At 39.1% G+C, this 16453-nt stretch overlaps 1 protein-coding gene across 4 annotated transcripts in view; it reads right to left on the bottom strand.

Moving 5' to 3' along the window:
* Nucleotides 1-16453, bottom strand: part of PCSK5 (proprotein convertase subtilisin/kexin type 5) — a 466549-nt gene that overhangs the window by 362740 nt on the left and 87356 nt on the right. For all 4 annotated transcript variants that reach the window (XM_053575543.1, XM_053575548.1, XM_053575551.1 and 1 more), the window contains exon 3: nt 13127-13240. In XM_053575543.1, the coding sequence (XP_053431518.1) occupies nt 13127-13240 (114 nt within the window). The remainder of the gene's footprint in view (nt 1-13126; nt 13241-16453) is intronic.

Below are 16453 nucleotides of genomic sequence, written 5' to 3'. Positions count from 1 at the left end.
CCATTAGAAAAAAAAAAGAAGAAGAAGAAGAAGAAGGAATAGGGAGGGTTTGGGAGAAATGGTTGATTCCAGGCCTGGAACAGGAAATGTACAAGGTAAGTATGAAAGAGTTTGTCATTCAAGAAAAAAAAACAAAAATAATGAGATCTCATCAAAAAGACCTAGGCTGGGCATGGTGGCTCAGGCCTCCAATCCTGGCACTTTGAGAGGTAGAAGAGGTTCACTTGATACCGGCAGTTTGAGACTAGCCTAAGCAACATAACAAGACCCTATTTCTACAAAAATAAAAATCAGGAAAAGAAATTACCCACATGTGGCGGCATGCACCTATAGTCCTAGCTACTCAGGAGGCTGAGGCAGGACAATCACTTGAGTCCAGAATAGCAAGGCTGCAGTGAACTATGATGCAATGAGCCACTGCATTACAGCCTGGTGACAGAGAGACTTAGAGCTTCTATGTCTTAAAAAAAAAAATTAAAAATTAGAAAAGAACCTAGAAGTCACTTTGAATGGTTTTTTTCTTACTAGCCAAAGATGGGACAACTAAGCTAGAATAAGGTTTATAACTTCAATGAAATAAAATGCATGAAATATGTTGAAGTCCATAAATTTATAACGAAACGAGGAAAAAATTTCATTGATCCCATTTGATGAATGCTAGAGAATTAACCCCTAATAAATAAAATGAAATCATTATTAATCTTGCCTTTCCTGCCTTTGCAGTAGGAACTGTATCCCTTTATACCAAAAAATAAATGAGAAGTTTCACTTTATACAAGTATTCTATGCCAGTAAATGAAGAGGAAATCACAGAAAGAGAATATCTCTATTTGGCAAACCATAATGCTTAATTGACCTAGGCATTGGCAGCTGCTAACATCACAAAGAAAGACAGGCAGGCCTCCAGATGGAAGTACACGCCATCAAGTGGGAAGTAATCTTCCCTCATTCTCTCAAACATAAAACTAAACTTGAACCTGCAGCTCTTACTACCTACCAGTTCACTGATAATATTACACAGCTAGAACTAGCTAAATTGACCCCCATGAGAATGCAGCCAGCAAAATAAAGATCACATGAAGCTTGAAATATCCTAGTTTCTTCAAGCAAAAATTTTCAAAGGGAAAAAAAAAATGGAGAGGAATCTGTAGAATAAAGGACATTTAAAAGATAGAATTAACCACAATGCATGAACCTTACTTGGAGCCTCACTCAAATTACCAAAAAAAAAAAAATTTTCAAAGCAGTAGGGGAAATTTGAAAAATGGAGATTTGATAATATAAAGAAATTATGTTTTTGCATGTGATAATGATATTCTGGTTTCATTATTAAAAAATGGTTATCTTAAAGAGATACATCTTAGACTGTTCAGTGATGAAATGCATTGTGCTATTTACTTTAAGATAATCAGATTGGAGGGGGCAATAACTGAAAGGTTATTGTCCTTGAGCTGATAATTATGGACATTGGAAATGGTTGTTCACCATATATTAGTCTCTGGATTTTTGCTTTAGATTTTCTAAAAATGTCCAGTAATGTTTGCAGTGTAAGCACATGAAATAGAGATGTGATGCCAACCTGGAATTCAGACCCAGCCACATAAGTTTCTGATAAAGTACAAGGACTTGTGTTTTGAACAGAATTACTTATTATAGAAAGAGCCATCTGAGTGGAGGATATTTCTAGTGACTGAAACCGTATGAGCCAACAGCTTAAACTGAGTTCCATCTCAGGCCCATTCTAATTGGGTGGTCTATGAGCTGTTCTTCAGTATCTGCCTCTTCAAGACAACCTGACTCAGAGTAAGTGCTAATTGCAAAAACATGCACAGCATCTGTTTCTGTGTGCTTATGCAGTGTGCATGGATGTGACGTGGATGGGCATAGAACACAGAGCACAGGCACAGAAGGGCAATGAGAACGAGCACAGACAACATTTCAGCCAACAGGAATGAGCTAAAGAAAAAAAAGTGGACCTGCTACGCTGTATGCTGCTGAGAGGTCTGCTAAATTTCTTTTAGTTTGTTAAAAAATAAAATGATTTCCCTATCATTAGGTAACTAACTCAAACACCAAGTTTTTAAGGCACTAATTTAACTAAGTTTCAGGAAATCAGGCAAAGAGATCATTAGGAGACCTCAACTCTATGCCACCTCAGCATAATTTCTTTGGTTTTGCTTCAGACATGATAATTTTGTATGTCTGGATCAGAATTCTATACCAGTAGGCTTTTTACAAGGGTCAAATTCAACACACCAGGAAATTAAAAAAGAAAGAAAACAAAAGCTATGTTTCTTCCAAGTGGTCTTTTTAAGAGTATCCTGCAAATCTTGTACAAATATTTGAACAGACACAACCCAAACTGACTTCTTTCTTAGCAGAAAAGAAGGAATTAGGTCTCTTACAAGGTACTCCCTCTTTTTAATCCAGGAAAGAATAATCAGTGAACGCATTTGTCACCTTGACCACATCATCTACCATTACAACATAACATCCCTGCATTCTGAACCTGTTTGCTCCCGATCTATGCATTAAGTAATCAAATCCTTCTTCAGAAATTAATTGTTTTCTTCTGCTCGTCTGGCTATAATTTGACTTGCTCTGGGTGAAGTAGCTCTTTTCAGCTTGAATCATCTAGCCTGGAATCACACTAGCCTGGAATCACATCCCTAGGCTGAGGCAGTCTACAGAGAATTTTCTTATACAAGAAAAACTGTGAAAATCATACTGATGTGCATGTGCGTTCTATTTGAAGGTCAATACCTTCTCTTCCCCAGCCAATTTAGGCTTTTCTTCCTGCTTTTTCTCATCGTCCCATGATTACTAAGTACCATTCCTTTTACTCCATTAATTTCCTGGACAAGTTCATTGCCAACAAAAATTAAGGAAATGAAGTATTCCAGATGCCTGTCTCAAATAATTTTAGACTTCGATTTCTTAGCACAGGGCATTTGAAGGCACCATCACCTTTCAGAAATGCCCAAACTCAGTTCTGTGATTTTGAAAAATGATGAAATCTAAATGAGCAACTCTCTCTTCACTCTATATCAACAGATGTTTATTGAGCACTTGCTAAAAGAACTCCACTTATTGGCAGAGATATAGGCTACAGTAAGCAAAAATATGTGCCTCAATCACTAGAGCAAGCCCAATACTGAGTGAAAAGTCAGTTAGAAATGAGGAATTCAGAAAGCTGTTTGATAAAAGAACTTGAATCAACATGTTCGAGAAGGCAACCACAGATTAAGTGAGTTCAAGGGTCAATTCTATCTGCTCTCCCACAAAAAATGAGTTACTGATTAAAGAAAAATCTTAGCTAAAATCTTGATAAGAACAACTTTGCTTCTGTTAATAGACCCACTCAGCATGACAGAGCAGGACCCAAAGGGCCAGACTACTCACACATTTTTTTACTCTTTGAAAGCAAAGCTGAAAAGATAAATTACCAGTATGAAATAAGTTATACCTTCCTCAAGGAAATTCATAAAAAGTTGTAACAATTTGCACTGGCAGAAACAGATGTTATCAAAATGATTTCTCCAAGTGGATCATTAATTATTGGCCTCTTTGGGGACTATGTCAACTAGTTACTTTTGGGTTAACTAAACATTCATAACATAGCCACTTCCGTCACAGTCATCATGTGGGACAATGCAACCACAATTATAATTATCATAAGTTAATTAGCAAGTACCAATTAAGGTTCTGCTATGTACCCTCAATGGACCGGCATCAAATGATTAGGCAAAATGTTTAAATTACCCAAACCCCTACCCATAAAATATTCCCCTTCAAGCTTCTTTGAAGAAGGCAACATGGCCCCATCTCATTTACTATTTTATCCCCCCTCAGGAACATTATAGGTGCTTTGAAAAAAATAAATTTTTGCCAAATATAAAGGAATGAAAGAACAAATGAATAAAGCTATTAATAAAAGTCTGCCTCCTAAGAATTTTGATTCAGTTGGGATTTCCTAGGCTGTAGAACAACTATGGACCACACCAGAGATACAAGTTTGGCTTTTCTTGGAATTATCAATTACAAGTTTGTGTTAATTTAATGCTTCAGTGAATATACAGTCTTTACAGAAGAGGTGCTATTATTTTGGCTCAGTCACTCATGTGTCTGGCCCCCTAAATACCCTTGGGCCAGTATTTGAGAATCTCCCAGTTAATCTTCTCAAGAAAGCAATGGAGATTTTCAAAATGCTATTGTAGGAGTAGATCTTCACAAATAACAGAAAATTGTTATTACTATCTAGGATGAAAGAAATAATGAGTGAAGAAACACATGGTAGAAAAATATTATGAAAATATTTGACTTTTTACACAGGGAAATCACCATGATTGGGAAGAGAGCAATATGGAGAAGGGCTGCAGGTGTGTGTGAGTGCAGGTGCACGGGTCTTGCAGAGGGCTGCTCACGTTTCCAGCTATCAGCACATGGGACTTCTATCAAGCCCACAGATCTCAGTGAAAGAAATAGCCTATGTAACCAGAAGCAGCACAGGACAGCTAAAAGTTCACCAGACACAAGAACCAAATAATAAGGACACCTCAGGAACACAACTGAATATTCAAGATACAAAAAAATTACTCCCAGATAAAATCACAAAGATATATGGGATCTTCTAAAACACGCTAAAAAAATTTAAAATAGTCATTTCTTCTTTACTAATAGTTTCCTAAAATTAAATATAAACAAAAATAGAGGATGTGAATGTAAGTGTCTTAGCACAGTAACTGAGAGAATGCCAGTAGGCTATGTTAACCAGTGTGATGAAAGTCTGTCAAACGATCTGTGAAGCTAGTGAATGATGCCCCATGATCATATCAATGTACACAGCTATGATTTAATAATAAAAAAATAGAGGATGTTATAAACATTAGAACAAATGATCTTTTAATTATTCATGCTTCATTGATCCATTCATTCACTCAAGGAATATCTATGGGGCCTATTATACAGAGAGTGCCAAAAGTATGTATATAGCAAATATGTTAAGAGAAAAAACTATCCTATTCATGACTTCCAAGTGGGAATACTAGCATTCATTTACTTAAAGCCATCTTTTGAGCAAACATCATACTACCCATTGCTACTGTAATTTGATTTAACTCAGAAAAGGTAACATCACTTAAAACATGTATACATTTTTTGGCACCCCCAGGATATCAGGAAGAGGTGAAGACACTGAGGATTCCATGATGATTTTCATGGTTTCTGTCTCCATGGAATTTATCTAATGGGAAGGGTAGTCATCACATGATCACACGTAGAGTTAGAAAATTAAAATTGTGTTAAGTATAGAAAAAGGAATGTGCATGATGACATAGCAAATGCAATGAGGGACCTAGCTATTCAAAGAAGTCTGAGAAGAAGCTTGTGTCAATCTCAAGAGAACATCAGAATGAATCAGGCATGGAGCAGCACCCAGGCAGAGGGACAGCATGTGAAAAAATGTCTGTAGGGGGAATCAACTTGGTGTGTCATAAGAAGAAAAATGCAGTTTGCAGGCTGAAAGCAGAAAGTATTGCGAGATGTTTTGAGAGATGCACAGGGGCCAGCCACGTGCAGCCATAAAGGCAGTGCTATGGATTTTGGTCTTCGTTCTTAAAATACAATATTGTTTGCATAAATTGTCTTCCAGAAGTATTAAGAAAAGGAAAGTGACTAAATGGGGAGGTGCTTGGTTGGTTAATTTGGAGGTTCAGTAATCACCCTGGTTAATAGATGGAGAACAGACTGGAAGAGTTCAAATGGAGAAACTGGGAGGCAAGTACGTAGCTACTGCAATAGTCTACTTGAGAGATAATGGTGGCTCAGACTATAGCGATAGTGGTGGGGAAAGAGAGATGAAAACTGGTGAATTGGCTTTAAATGTAGAGTCAAATATGACATGCAGATTTCCATCCATGCAGTAAGAAGAGAACCAATGAGATGAGCAGATCTGGGGGGTAAGATCAACAAAGCAAGCCTGTGAGACTGGTATCCTTTGGAAGTCCAGCTTGCAAGGTTGGCCTTGACTGGCATCTGGAAACTTGGATTTTGAGAGCATGCCTACCATCCCCTGTTAAGAATAGCCCACTGTCTCTAAACTGTTTACGCAAACTATATGAAGTATGCTGAACACCTGCTTTCCTTCTGTAAGTGTTGGATTTTGGTAAGCAGTAGACACAGTTATGCAACCACCTCCCAATAATAACCGGGGGCACTGAGTCTCTGAGGAGCTCCCTGGGAGACAACATTTCTCCTATGGTGGCCATTCATTACTGGAGGGAAAAAATGCTTTGTAGGTGAGTCCACTGAGAGAAGTCTCGGAAGCTTGAGCTTGGTTTCTTGTTGCCCCCTGTACTTTCTGTTTTAGCTGATGTTGCTTTGTATCCTTTTGCTGAAACAAATCACAGCCATTAGTATGACTACATGGTGAGTCATGTGAGTCCTAGTGATTCACCAAACTTACGGGTGGTCTTCGCGACCCCCAATACAGGGCACATCCTGAGTACAGGGCAGTCAGGAGCTCCTGAGGGGCTCTTGACTGAAGATCAGACATGGGCCCACTGAAGGTGTGTGATCTCCGTAGACTCTATCATCTGCACAGCTTTCCACGTGGAACTAAAAGTTAAAGCAGGAATCATCTTAAGAAAGTATCTAATCCAGATTCCTCGTTTTCTCAGATCACTAATGTTGTAAGAGACAAAATCCCTTTCTAGAGGTCATAGAGCTAGTTAGTGGCAAATACAAGGACACTAAAACTGTGTCTCGACTCCCAGCAGTTCCAATCAGTGCCTCACTTACGGGCCTAGCTGGAATATGTCCTTTTGCAGAGAGCCTCCTGCTTGTGTCAGAATGTGCCACATGGTTGCAGATTTCTACCATGTTGCATTTGCAATTAAAACAGCTAAATGGGGTGTCTTAAAAAGGAGGATTTCCAAGCTGCCAGGACAATAATGCCACAAACCCTACCAGATTTTATGAGTCAAATGACAGTATAAATCATTAGAAAAATGTGTGCCAACCACAGAGACAGCAAGGCCTCAAACTCTTGGAGTACTGAACATCATCCAGTTGGCTGAGAGAAAAACCATGTGGCTTAAAGTCATTTTTACAATTACTATCCTAGCGAGTTCAGAGTTTTTGGCAGATATGTTCCACATGCATAACCGAACTCAGCTAATTTTTACTTTGCTGATCGACAAATACATTTTTTTTCCTTTCAGAAAAACCACCCAAAGAGCTTTCATGAATTCCGAGGTAGTACATCAAAAACTGAGCCCATTTGTTACAGTCTGGCTTTACATAATGCATATTAAATAGGCCACCCAATATTCATCACAAAAAGTTCTACTGTGTCAACTAAGACGATGAGTCAAGAGTACCAGGCGTACTAACTACTAGGGTCTGAGGGTCAAATACCAAAATTTCCAAGTCCTTTTTTACTTTTTTCTTTTAAATTGAGCTTTCTTTCCTCCCATATTGCAAAAAATAGCTATATAAATATATATGCACAAGCTTTTTAAAGTTCTTTACTATAGTTTTCTCCAAAATCATTATTAGTTCTTAAGTTACTCTTGAAATACTGTACAATTTCCCTAAGCAATGAAATATTTACATAACCAAAGGAATCAAAAAGGTTTTTATTAAGCTCACATTTTCATCCAAGTTACATTTCCAGGTTGTCTTTTTGAGACACTGTTCATCAATAGCCCAACTCCTAAATTCCATGTATGAATGTTTTTTCTGATTATTTCAGAAAATGTAATCTACTATAAACTGAATAACCCCTGAATAACAAAGAGAAGCATCCCAGCAAAAAGGGAGAACTCCCACAAAGTACTTCAAATTCAGCTCCAGGGATGACTCTGGAGGATGAAGGGATACCCCTACAACAGGGATCAGAAGGGACTTTAATTTGAAGATAATGTTCTATTCTTTAGTTTGGAGTACGTGGACAGGCATTTGTGGTGTTCATTAAACTTTCTGCATGTCTTAAATATTTAATAATAATTTTAAAACATTTAATTCCTGGACTTTGCTCAGTTGGCAGTCCCAGATCCTTAAGGAAAAGTCTTGTTTCACCTTGCTATCTGTAGAGTCAAACTGAATTTTCTTTAGTAGTGTAAAAATGGTCTGTCATAACAGCTAGGTCCTTTAAAATCAATTCTACAATACTACCCCAAGTTCCCAAAGTCTTGGCCAAATCATCGCAACCTTTCCCATCAGATACCCTTTGTCTCAGGAGCAGCTTAAAAGAATATATAAGCCAAGGGTATTTTCAATTAGTATAGATAAAGTGAAAATATCTTCTCTTACTAAAGCTGCCAGCTTTCCAAAGAGAAAATGTATCAGTAAGAAAAAGGCATAAGACCAAGAAAAAGTTAAATTGGCTTACTATGCTTTAAAATGCCCCAGAAGTTTAAAAGCCCTTCTTTCCCCACCCAATAATCAGGAGCCAGAAGCAGGTTGTGCTCACATAAACTTGGGTTTACATATTGTGCGGTAGGGCAGTGGGTTCTAAAAGGGGTTCTGGGACCCCAGCATCCAGCACCAATGGGGAACTTGAAACGTGAAAACCTCAAGACTCTGGGGGATGGGAGGGCAGGCAGCAATCAGTTTTAAGGTGATTTTACTGCCTGCTCCTTCAAGAATCGCAGATGTAGAAAGAAGTTAGAAGAAGTGATGGTATATGAACACCAAGATCTGCCCCCAGTAAATGGCGTGACTATGGGCAAGTTACTCAACTTTCCCACGCTTTAATTTCCTTCTCATCTATAGAATGAGGATGATAATACTGTAGCCCCTAACTCACTGGAACACTGGCAGTAAAATGAGACGTAACGAAAGCGTAGCAAAGTGCTTGACGCACTCCCCACTATGGAGATGATCCCAGATTTGCTTCTATTCCAAACAGCTCATCCATTTTTTCAGTTAAAATTAATTGAACATTGACTTCATAATGTAAATTATAATCACCCAGGAAGTTCTGATGAAATCCCACTACCTGGTCCCCTCTCCATACCAGAACATAGACTCTCTGATAGTGGGGCTCACACTTGGACAGGGTAACACTCTCCAGGAGCTTCTAATGGAAGAAGCAAATCCACAAACAAAAATTACAGCCCAAACCCAAGCAGCAGGTATACACATGATCCCAGGGAAACTTGTAAGGAGGAGTAGCTTGCTCCGCAAGCTTTCTTTGGTGCTTATATATTCCCTCCTGCTTTGCCGACCCTCTTAGGAAGCACCAATCATGTTTTTCTAAACTCTTAGTGCTTGGGAATGTGTCTGCAAAGAAGAGGTACAGGTGAAGTTTGTCCAGGCAACAAAAAGTGACTTGCACTTCTAGGACTGGACCCTCCAACTCCTGGAAACGTGACACAGTTGATCAGGACAGAGCAGTAATTGTAAGGCCATCATCTCTATAACAAACTCTTATAAATGCACATTTCCCTGAGTGTATTTGCCCAAGCCTCAAGGCTAGATATAATGGTTTCACACACCCATTTCCAGGGGAGGTGTGACATGGGAAAAGCCTTTAAATTAATTAAAAGAGACACTCAGGCACACTTCATGCTATTCTTTAATCTCCATTCTCCTGTGATAAATATTGAATGACAGAAGCCGGCCCAGACTAACAAGCTGAAGGTGGGACCCCATGGTGGTCAGAAACACAGCTGCAGGGTGCAGGGTTCAGGAAAGAGAAGGAAATCACACCTTGCCTTGGCTGGGTCAGTAATGTGCCACCAAGCAGTGCTCCAAAGAATGCCCACTGGACATGAGCTCTCATCCTTCTTTGACTAATATCACCAACAGATAAAAAGGAACTAGCAAGTTTGCAATTAAGAAGTCAGAGGATAGTAACAACAATTACGATATACTGAGGGTTTTATAGTGTCAGGTGTTGTACTAAAGGCTTCTCATGAAAAATTTCATTTGACTGTGGTCGCCAGCCTCCACAATGGCCCCGTGATCCTCCCCTCCTAACAAACATGCCCTTTCCTAGCCCCCTTTTACTCTGAATCAGTATTGACCCATGTGAACAAGAGAAAATGATAGTAGGAACTGAACTGTCCGAGGTTACTAAGGCAGTAGTGACTCTGAGGTTAGATCATAAAAGACATCGCCATGGCCAACAGGAGACCTTGGATCACCTGCCTGTGTGAAGCCAGTACCATGTCAGCAGACACACAAGCAGCCCTGTAGTGAGGCCCATGTGGAGAGGGACCAATGTGCTGGCCCTGTGACGGGGCTGCTTTGTCTGAAGCCCCAGACATCACAGATAGAGAAAATCCATCATCGCTGAGCCCTGTTTTAATTACTGACCTACAGAACCCATGTAGTTTCAAAAACTAAGTTCTGTTGTTTTGTTAGGCAGCATGTGTGACTCATACATAATAACTGGAGCTTTTATGCTACAGTTGGGGAAAGTTTAACTGATTCCATCTTAGACTAGGGGAAATAAATAATAGAGGTTGAATCCAAGTTGCAGATTTGAGGGTCCCACCTCCCACTCTGTCCTAATAGTCCTATAGATAAACATAAGGTGTGTGACCTGTTTTCTACCCCAATGGCACTTTCATCGTCTAGTGGGACATGCACGGAAAATTTGGCTCTTTCCTATGAGGAGAAATGAATGGCCAGGAGGGTCTATCTCATCCTGGCCTTACAAACCAGGAAAGAAGAGGCAGTTTGCTCCATCTGATCTTCTAATCCCATCACATTCTAATCAATGTTTTTTATCAGTGCAAACAGAGCTCCTTCCCTTCTACCAATACCTCCTCCAATGCCTTTTACTTGCGCTTCATTCTTTCTTGGTCTCAGGGCTAATAAGCTGCTTTGCTGTTCCCTCAGGTGACTCGTACGTAAAAGATTTTTGAAGTCCCATCTCTCCTTGAACTTCGCTTTATGGCTGCTCCCCTTTTCTCTTAAACACAAGAAATCTTTCTGTGTAAAATTCTGTTTGGGCTCCAAAATATTTATCTCCATAATCTTTCACTTCTGGGTAAGACCAAGCAAAGGGAAACTGGGAGAAATACCAGCCACATTCACTCATCTCCAAAGAAACACAGATTCCTAGCACTGTAACGTGCTGGGTCAGGTTCTCAGGGGGGACATAGAGAGAGAGGATGAAGATACAGAGCTGGTCCTCAAGTGACCCTCCCCAGTCTAACAGAGGAGAAGAAACAAACAACACTGATAACTAGAATACAGAGATGCTGTAAGCAGCAGGGGTGCAGGACTGGGGGAAGGAAGAGGATGGCAAAGGAGGTTGCAGGGGAGGCCCCTAAGAGCAGTGAGGGATGGGAGAATCCTAACCTAAGAGGTTGGGAAGGGCAGGAAGAGCTCTCCAGGCAGAAGGAATCTGAGGCAAGCTTGAATTCCTGTCCTTCCTTCAGTCTGGAGACATTATGTAGAGAAGCAGGAATCAGAGTATGAAAAATAAAATAGTATAGTGGAAAATACGCTGGCAATGTCTAGAGATAAAAATTTTCAAAAAAGAGAAAAGTAAAGGGCATTTTACACATTGTAAAGCAAATTGGTGACATGTGGATTCTATGACTAAGATTCCTAATTCACTTCTCAGTGATCATGAACCAAGAAACCCTGAGGCCCGCAACGTAGATTTTCAACAGAGGCAATGTCAAGTGAACTGGTAGATTACTCTTTCCAACATGTGAAGTAAGTTTTCCTCACCAAAAAAACTTTTGACTGAACACTGAACTACCAATTCATAATTGCTAAGTCATGGAAGAAGCCCAAGTGCCCATCGATCCACGAATGGATTAATAAATTGTGGTATATGTACACCATGGAATATTATGTAGCCTTAAAGAAAGGTGGAGACTTTACCTCTTTCATGTTTACATGGATGGAGCTGGAACATATTCTTCTTAGTAAAGTATCTCAAGAATGGAAGAAAAAGTACCCAATGTACTCAGCCCTACTATGAAACTAATTTAGGGTTTTCACATGAAACCTATAACCCAGTTACAACCTAAGAACAGGGGGAAGGGGGAAAGGGAGGGGAGGGAGGGAGGAGGTGGGTAGAGGGAAGGAGTTGGTGGGATTACACCAGTGGTGCATCTTACAAGGGTATATGTGAAACTTGGTAAACGGTCTGTGAAACTAGTGAATGATGCCCCATGATTATATCAATGTACATAGCTATGATTTAATAAAAAAGAAAAAAAAAGATAAAAATAAATATGAATGAAAAGAAATATTAAGATCAGGGAAAGCATCCGTAAGAACAAAAATCAAGCTTTGGAGGAGGAGAGAAGATGAAACTCAAATACACAAGTTTTAAGGTCTTCTACTCTTGCTCAAGTTCAGCTCAAGTTCTACACCAAGCTTCCCGTCAAAGTGCACAAGAAGACAAGGCCATTTGCAGAGTTGTTATCAAAACAGAAGAGGAAGCACATTGGACTGTCAAGAAAATTTGCTGCCTTAGGCTAGCAAAGTCTTAACCTGGGTTTTCAAACTGGACTGCTTCCCTGCCCTTTAAGGCTCCCTCTCCTTCCAGCCACACCTTTGTGTCAGTTGTATTGTCCACCTCACTTCCCAGCATGCAACTATCAATCAAAATCCCACCCAAATTTCAAAGCACAGCAGAAATAGTTTGGCACCAATGAAAATGTTTTCCCCCTCACTGGAAAAAAAAAAAAAAAAACTATTACATGAAATGAGAGGGCATACGTTAAATGGTATAAGCCAAGAGTCTATTACTTACCAGCTGAGTCACTGCAATGATTTCCAAGAACCAGTGTCCATTAATAAGACTGGTTTCAAGGTAGAGCAAACATAATTATTGACAGGTTTAAGGGTGTCTACAACTTTGTATATTTTCCTATGCTTTGGCCCAAACTTAACAAGCTACTGTATGAAGGAAGGTCTTAAACAGAATTTCTGTGAATCAAGGAGAAAGAGAAGCGCTCTCTTCTCTTTGTCCTTATTAGAACAAGAGATACAAGATCAAAAAGATTCAGAGGCATCATAGACCCTTAACCAATTTCAAATGGTGGGTCCTGAAACAAGCAAAAATCCTTGGTCATTATTTCTACATCCTCCCAGTCCAACAAATATTTCCCATACAATGCAAAAGTGGGTGACAAGGCCCCGAGCTTACCATATACCACATGCTTGGCCACTTGGGGTCATTGAAGTAGGTAGATTGAGCACGACTGAGGTCATAATCCCTCTTTGTCCGTTTTTTCACCACTTGCTGTTGTATCCACTCCACCTGCCAAGAAGGAAGGCATTTGGTGAGTATTTAAGTTCCATCAGGGTTAATGCACCATAGAGTATTTCCCATCTTGAGTCACAGGCTTCACTGTGGCAACTAAAATCTCTGAGTCCAGGAGCTCAAAGATTCCCTAGAACCCCAGGTTTTTGCTTTTAATTTTTCATGCAAGCAGGTATTTTAGTTTTGTTATAGACTCATCATTGATAATTTATATCTTTCAACAACAAGCTAAACTTTTGGCTTTCTCAGAAAGCATATTTTATTCACAATGTTTATTTTTAAGATAATTTTGCACCCTTTCCTTATATTAAGGGTATAAACTTTTTCTATAAAGGTCCAGATGATAAATATTTTAAGTTTTACAGTTCACACGGTCTCTAATGAAATTCTTCATTCTATCATTGCAAACACCATAGACAATATATAAATGAATGGGCGTGACTGTGCTCTAATAAAACTTTCAACAGGCAACAGGCTGGATTTGACCCATGGGCCACACATTATTACTCCTGACTTCCAAGCTATGCATCAGTTTGTTTAAACGGCCTGGCATCATATGCTCCAGGTTCACAGATTTTAAAAAATCTCTGTAACACAGTGTGATGGAAAATCACTATTTGGAGACTCAGAAAAGCAAAAACCCTAGTCCTCTTCCTGATACAAAACTGGAGAAGCCACTTGATTACATAGCTACAGGCTCCGCCTGAGCTCTAAAATTCGAACATGTTACATTCAAGTCTTAATATTCAGTTATAACTTTTTTCTTAAACAAAATTACCAGGAATCTTGAGTTTAATACAGTATCCTTGACCTACTAGGAAAGATACGTATGGCAACATTTTCTTTTGAAAGGGGACCATTATGGGTGGCGCCTGTGACTCAGTGGGTAGGGCGCCAGCCCCATATACTTAGGGTGGCGTGTTCAAACCCGGCCCCGGCCAAATTGCAACAAAAAAATAGCTGGGCATTGTGGTAGGCACCTGTAGTCCCAGCTACTTGGGAGGCTGAAGTAAAAGAATCGCCTAAGCTTAGGAGTTGGAGGTTGCTGTGAGCTGTGTGATGCTACAGCACTCTACCAAGAGTGATAATGTGAGATTCTGTGGACAAAAAGAAAAAAAAAAAGTACCATATGGCAGCACAAAAATAAGCATGTTCAAGTTTTCAGGGAGCATCTCAAATACAACATCACCCCTGGTGGCATTCTTCAATTGGTTGCTAAATGCACCTTTGTTTGATCCCCCTGCTGACAGCTCACTTAGTCACAATGCTCTTAAATGTTTTGTTCTGCCATTTATCCCTACTGTCCACAAAGGAATTTAAAAAATGAGTTGGGAGGAGGAAGACTTCGTAGTTCACTGCTGTCATTCCACATCCACCCAGTCAGTAAAGATTTGAAAACTTCTCTTGCCTACTCAATTAAAAGATTACTAGAGAAGGGCTCCTAAGCTATGCTCCTCAATCAAAGGGAAGGAGCAAGTGTGGGCATGTGTGTACGTTTTTTATTTCCAGAAAACTTGTTAACCTCTTTCAAACACTCCGGAATGTGTTTCACTTAATTTTCTCGTTCAACAAGCATTAAGTGCCAGGCACAGTGCTGAGACTATAAAGACGAATTAAGAACTGTCTTTACCTTTAAAAGGCTTAATATTTTGCCAGCGAAATTTAGCAAGTATTCCACAATTCACTTCTTCAAACCACAGTGATTTCCATGAGACACAGGCTCTATCACATTTAATTGACAATTACTTAGACTATTCATGATGATTTTGACTACAAACTTGTATGTACAATCCTTATCTTAAATTACTATCTATAAGTCTTATCCTCAAAAGGTTGAATTAGTAATACTTTTATGCTTGGTAAAGGAAGGATGCAGATCTTTTTAGATATAACTCTTTTTAAAACTAATCCTATATTAGCAGTGATCTTTCCTAACCAAGCCTTCATAAATTCCAAACTGCTAACCTGTATGTGAGCGCAAATCGGAGTGTCAAATCTCCTCCACTGCGGACTCAATCAAGAGACTTCTAGAGATCAGGACAGTCTCTACTGGGGTGGGAGTAGATACCTGTTTCTACAATGATACTGTAAGGATGTAGTTCTTCTTACACACACATTCAAAGAGATATATGGGGTAAGTACATGAGAAAACCAAGTGACAGCCACTTTCCTGGATGAACTACAGGTACGAAAATAGAATAAAATGTCTTACCAAACATTACCTCTTCTGTAATTTTACCAAACAAAAATGCTTAATTACAGGGCTTGGTGGTGAGAAGGTGGCACCACAGCAACTTGGCCTCCAGATTTGACTACAAGACACTCTGATCACAGGCCTGCAATACTCAAGTAAAGGTCAGTGGGGTTTTTTTTAGTGTCAAATACCATGTATTTTACCTTGGTGCTCTATAGGTGTAAGTATATAGCCATATATTTTTTAGAAAGCAGGAAAAGCACCTCTTGAATTGCAAGGTTTCTATGACTGGAAAGACCATATTTATATTTTTAAACTATTATCCATATGTCTATCCTTGAGCTCTTTAAAGAAAAAGTTAGAGGTAATGTATTATACAGATTTTATTTCTTGCCAAGAAGTCCAATGCAAAGAAAAGACACTGAAAAAATTCATTTTCATAAAGCTATGGTCAGCCCAGGAGAAAAGAATAACTATGTACCTTCCCTCACTGGTTTAACTTCTGAAAGTTCTATTTCCTATACATTAAGGAACTACAGTTAGCCTGTAAAAACTACAAGACCTTTGACTCATCAGTCTATTCTCCAACACACACATGCTACATGTTTTAAGGACACTGCCTCCCTCTACTCACAGCACTCTCCTCCCCACGACTGTGGGCCAAATGAACAATGAACATTTGCTTCTTAAAAAACTTCATCTAAAGATGCCCTTTTAAAAATCAGATCCAAAACATATTAGTTGACAGGGAAGCCTGCCCTCATAATCTCACCTGAACTTATATTTCATCCATTTAGAATTTACCAGTTTTGGATACTATACATGAAGAAGGCAACAGGAAGAAAAAAGAAACTATCATATGAATATATATTATATAAGTTATTACATAAATAAAAATGGGAAACAAATTACACAGTTACTTTCAAAATGTACCTTGCAGTGACAGGGAATCAGCCCTTTAGATATTAAGAAAAAATAATGTTAATGATTAAAACATATACTGGTGGCACATAATC

This window comes from Nycticebus coucang, chromosome 2 (assembly GCF_027406575.1).
Source record: "Nycticebus coucang isolate mNycCou1 chromosome 2, mNycCou1.pri, whole genome shotgun sequence".
In the NCBI taxonomy this organism is placed as follows: domain Eukaryota; kingdom Metazoa; phylum Chordata; class Mammalia; order Primates; family Lorisidae; genus Nycticebus; species Nycticebus coucang.
Note: the sequence above shows the minus strand (reverse complement) of the source record. Positions and strands in the feature narration are given on the sequence as shown.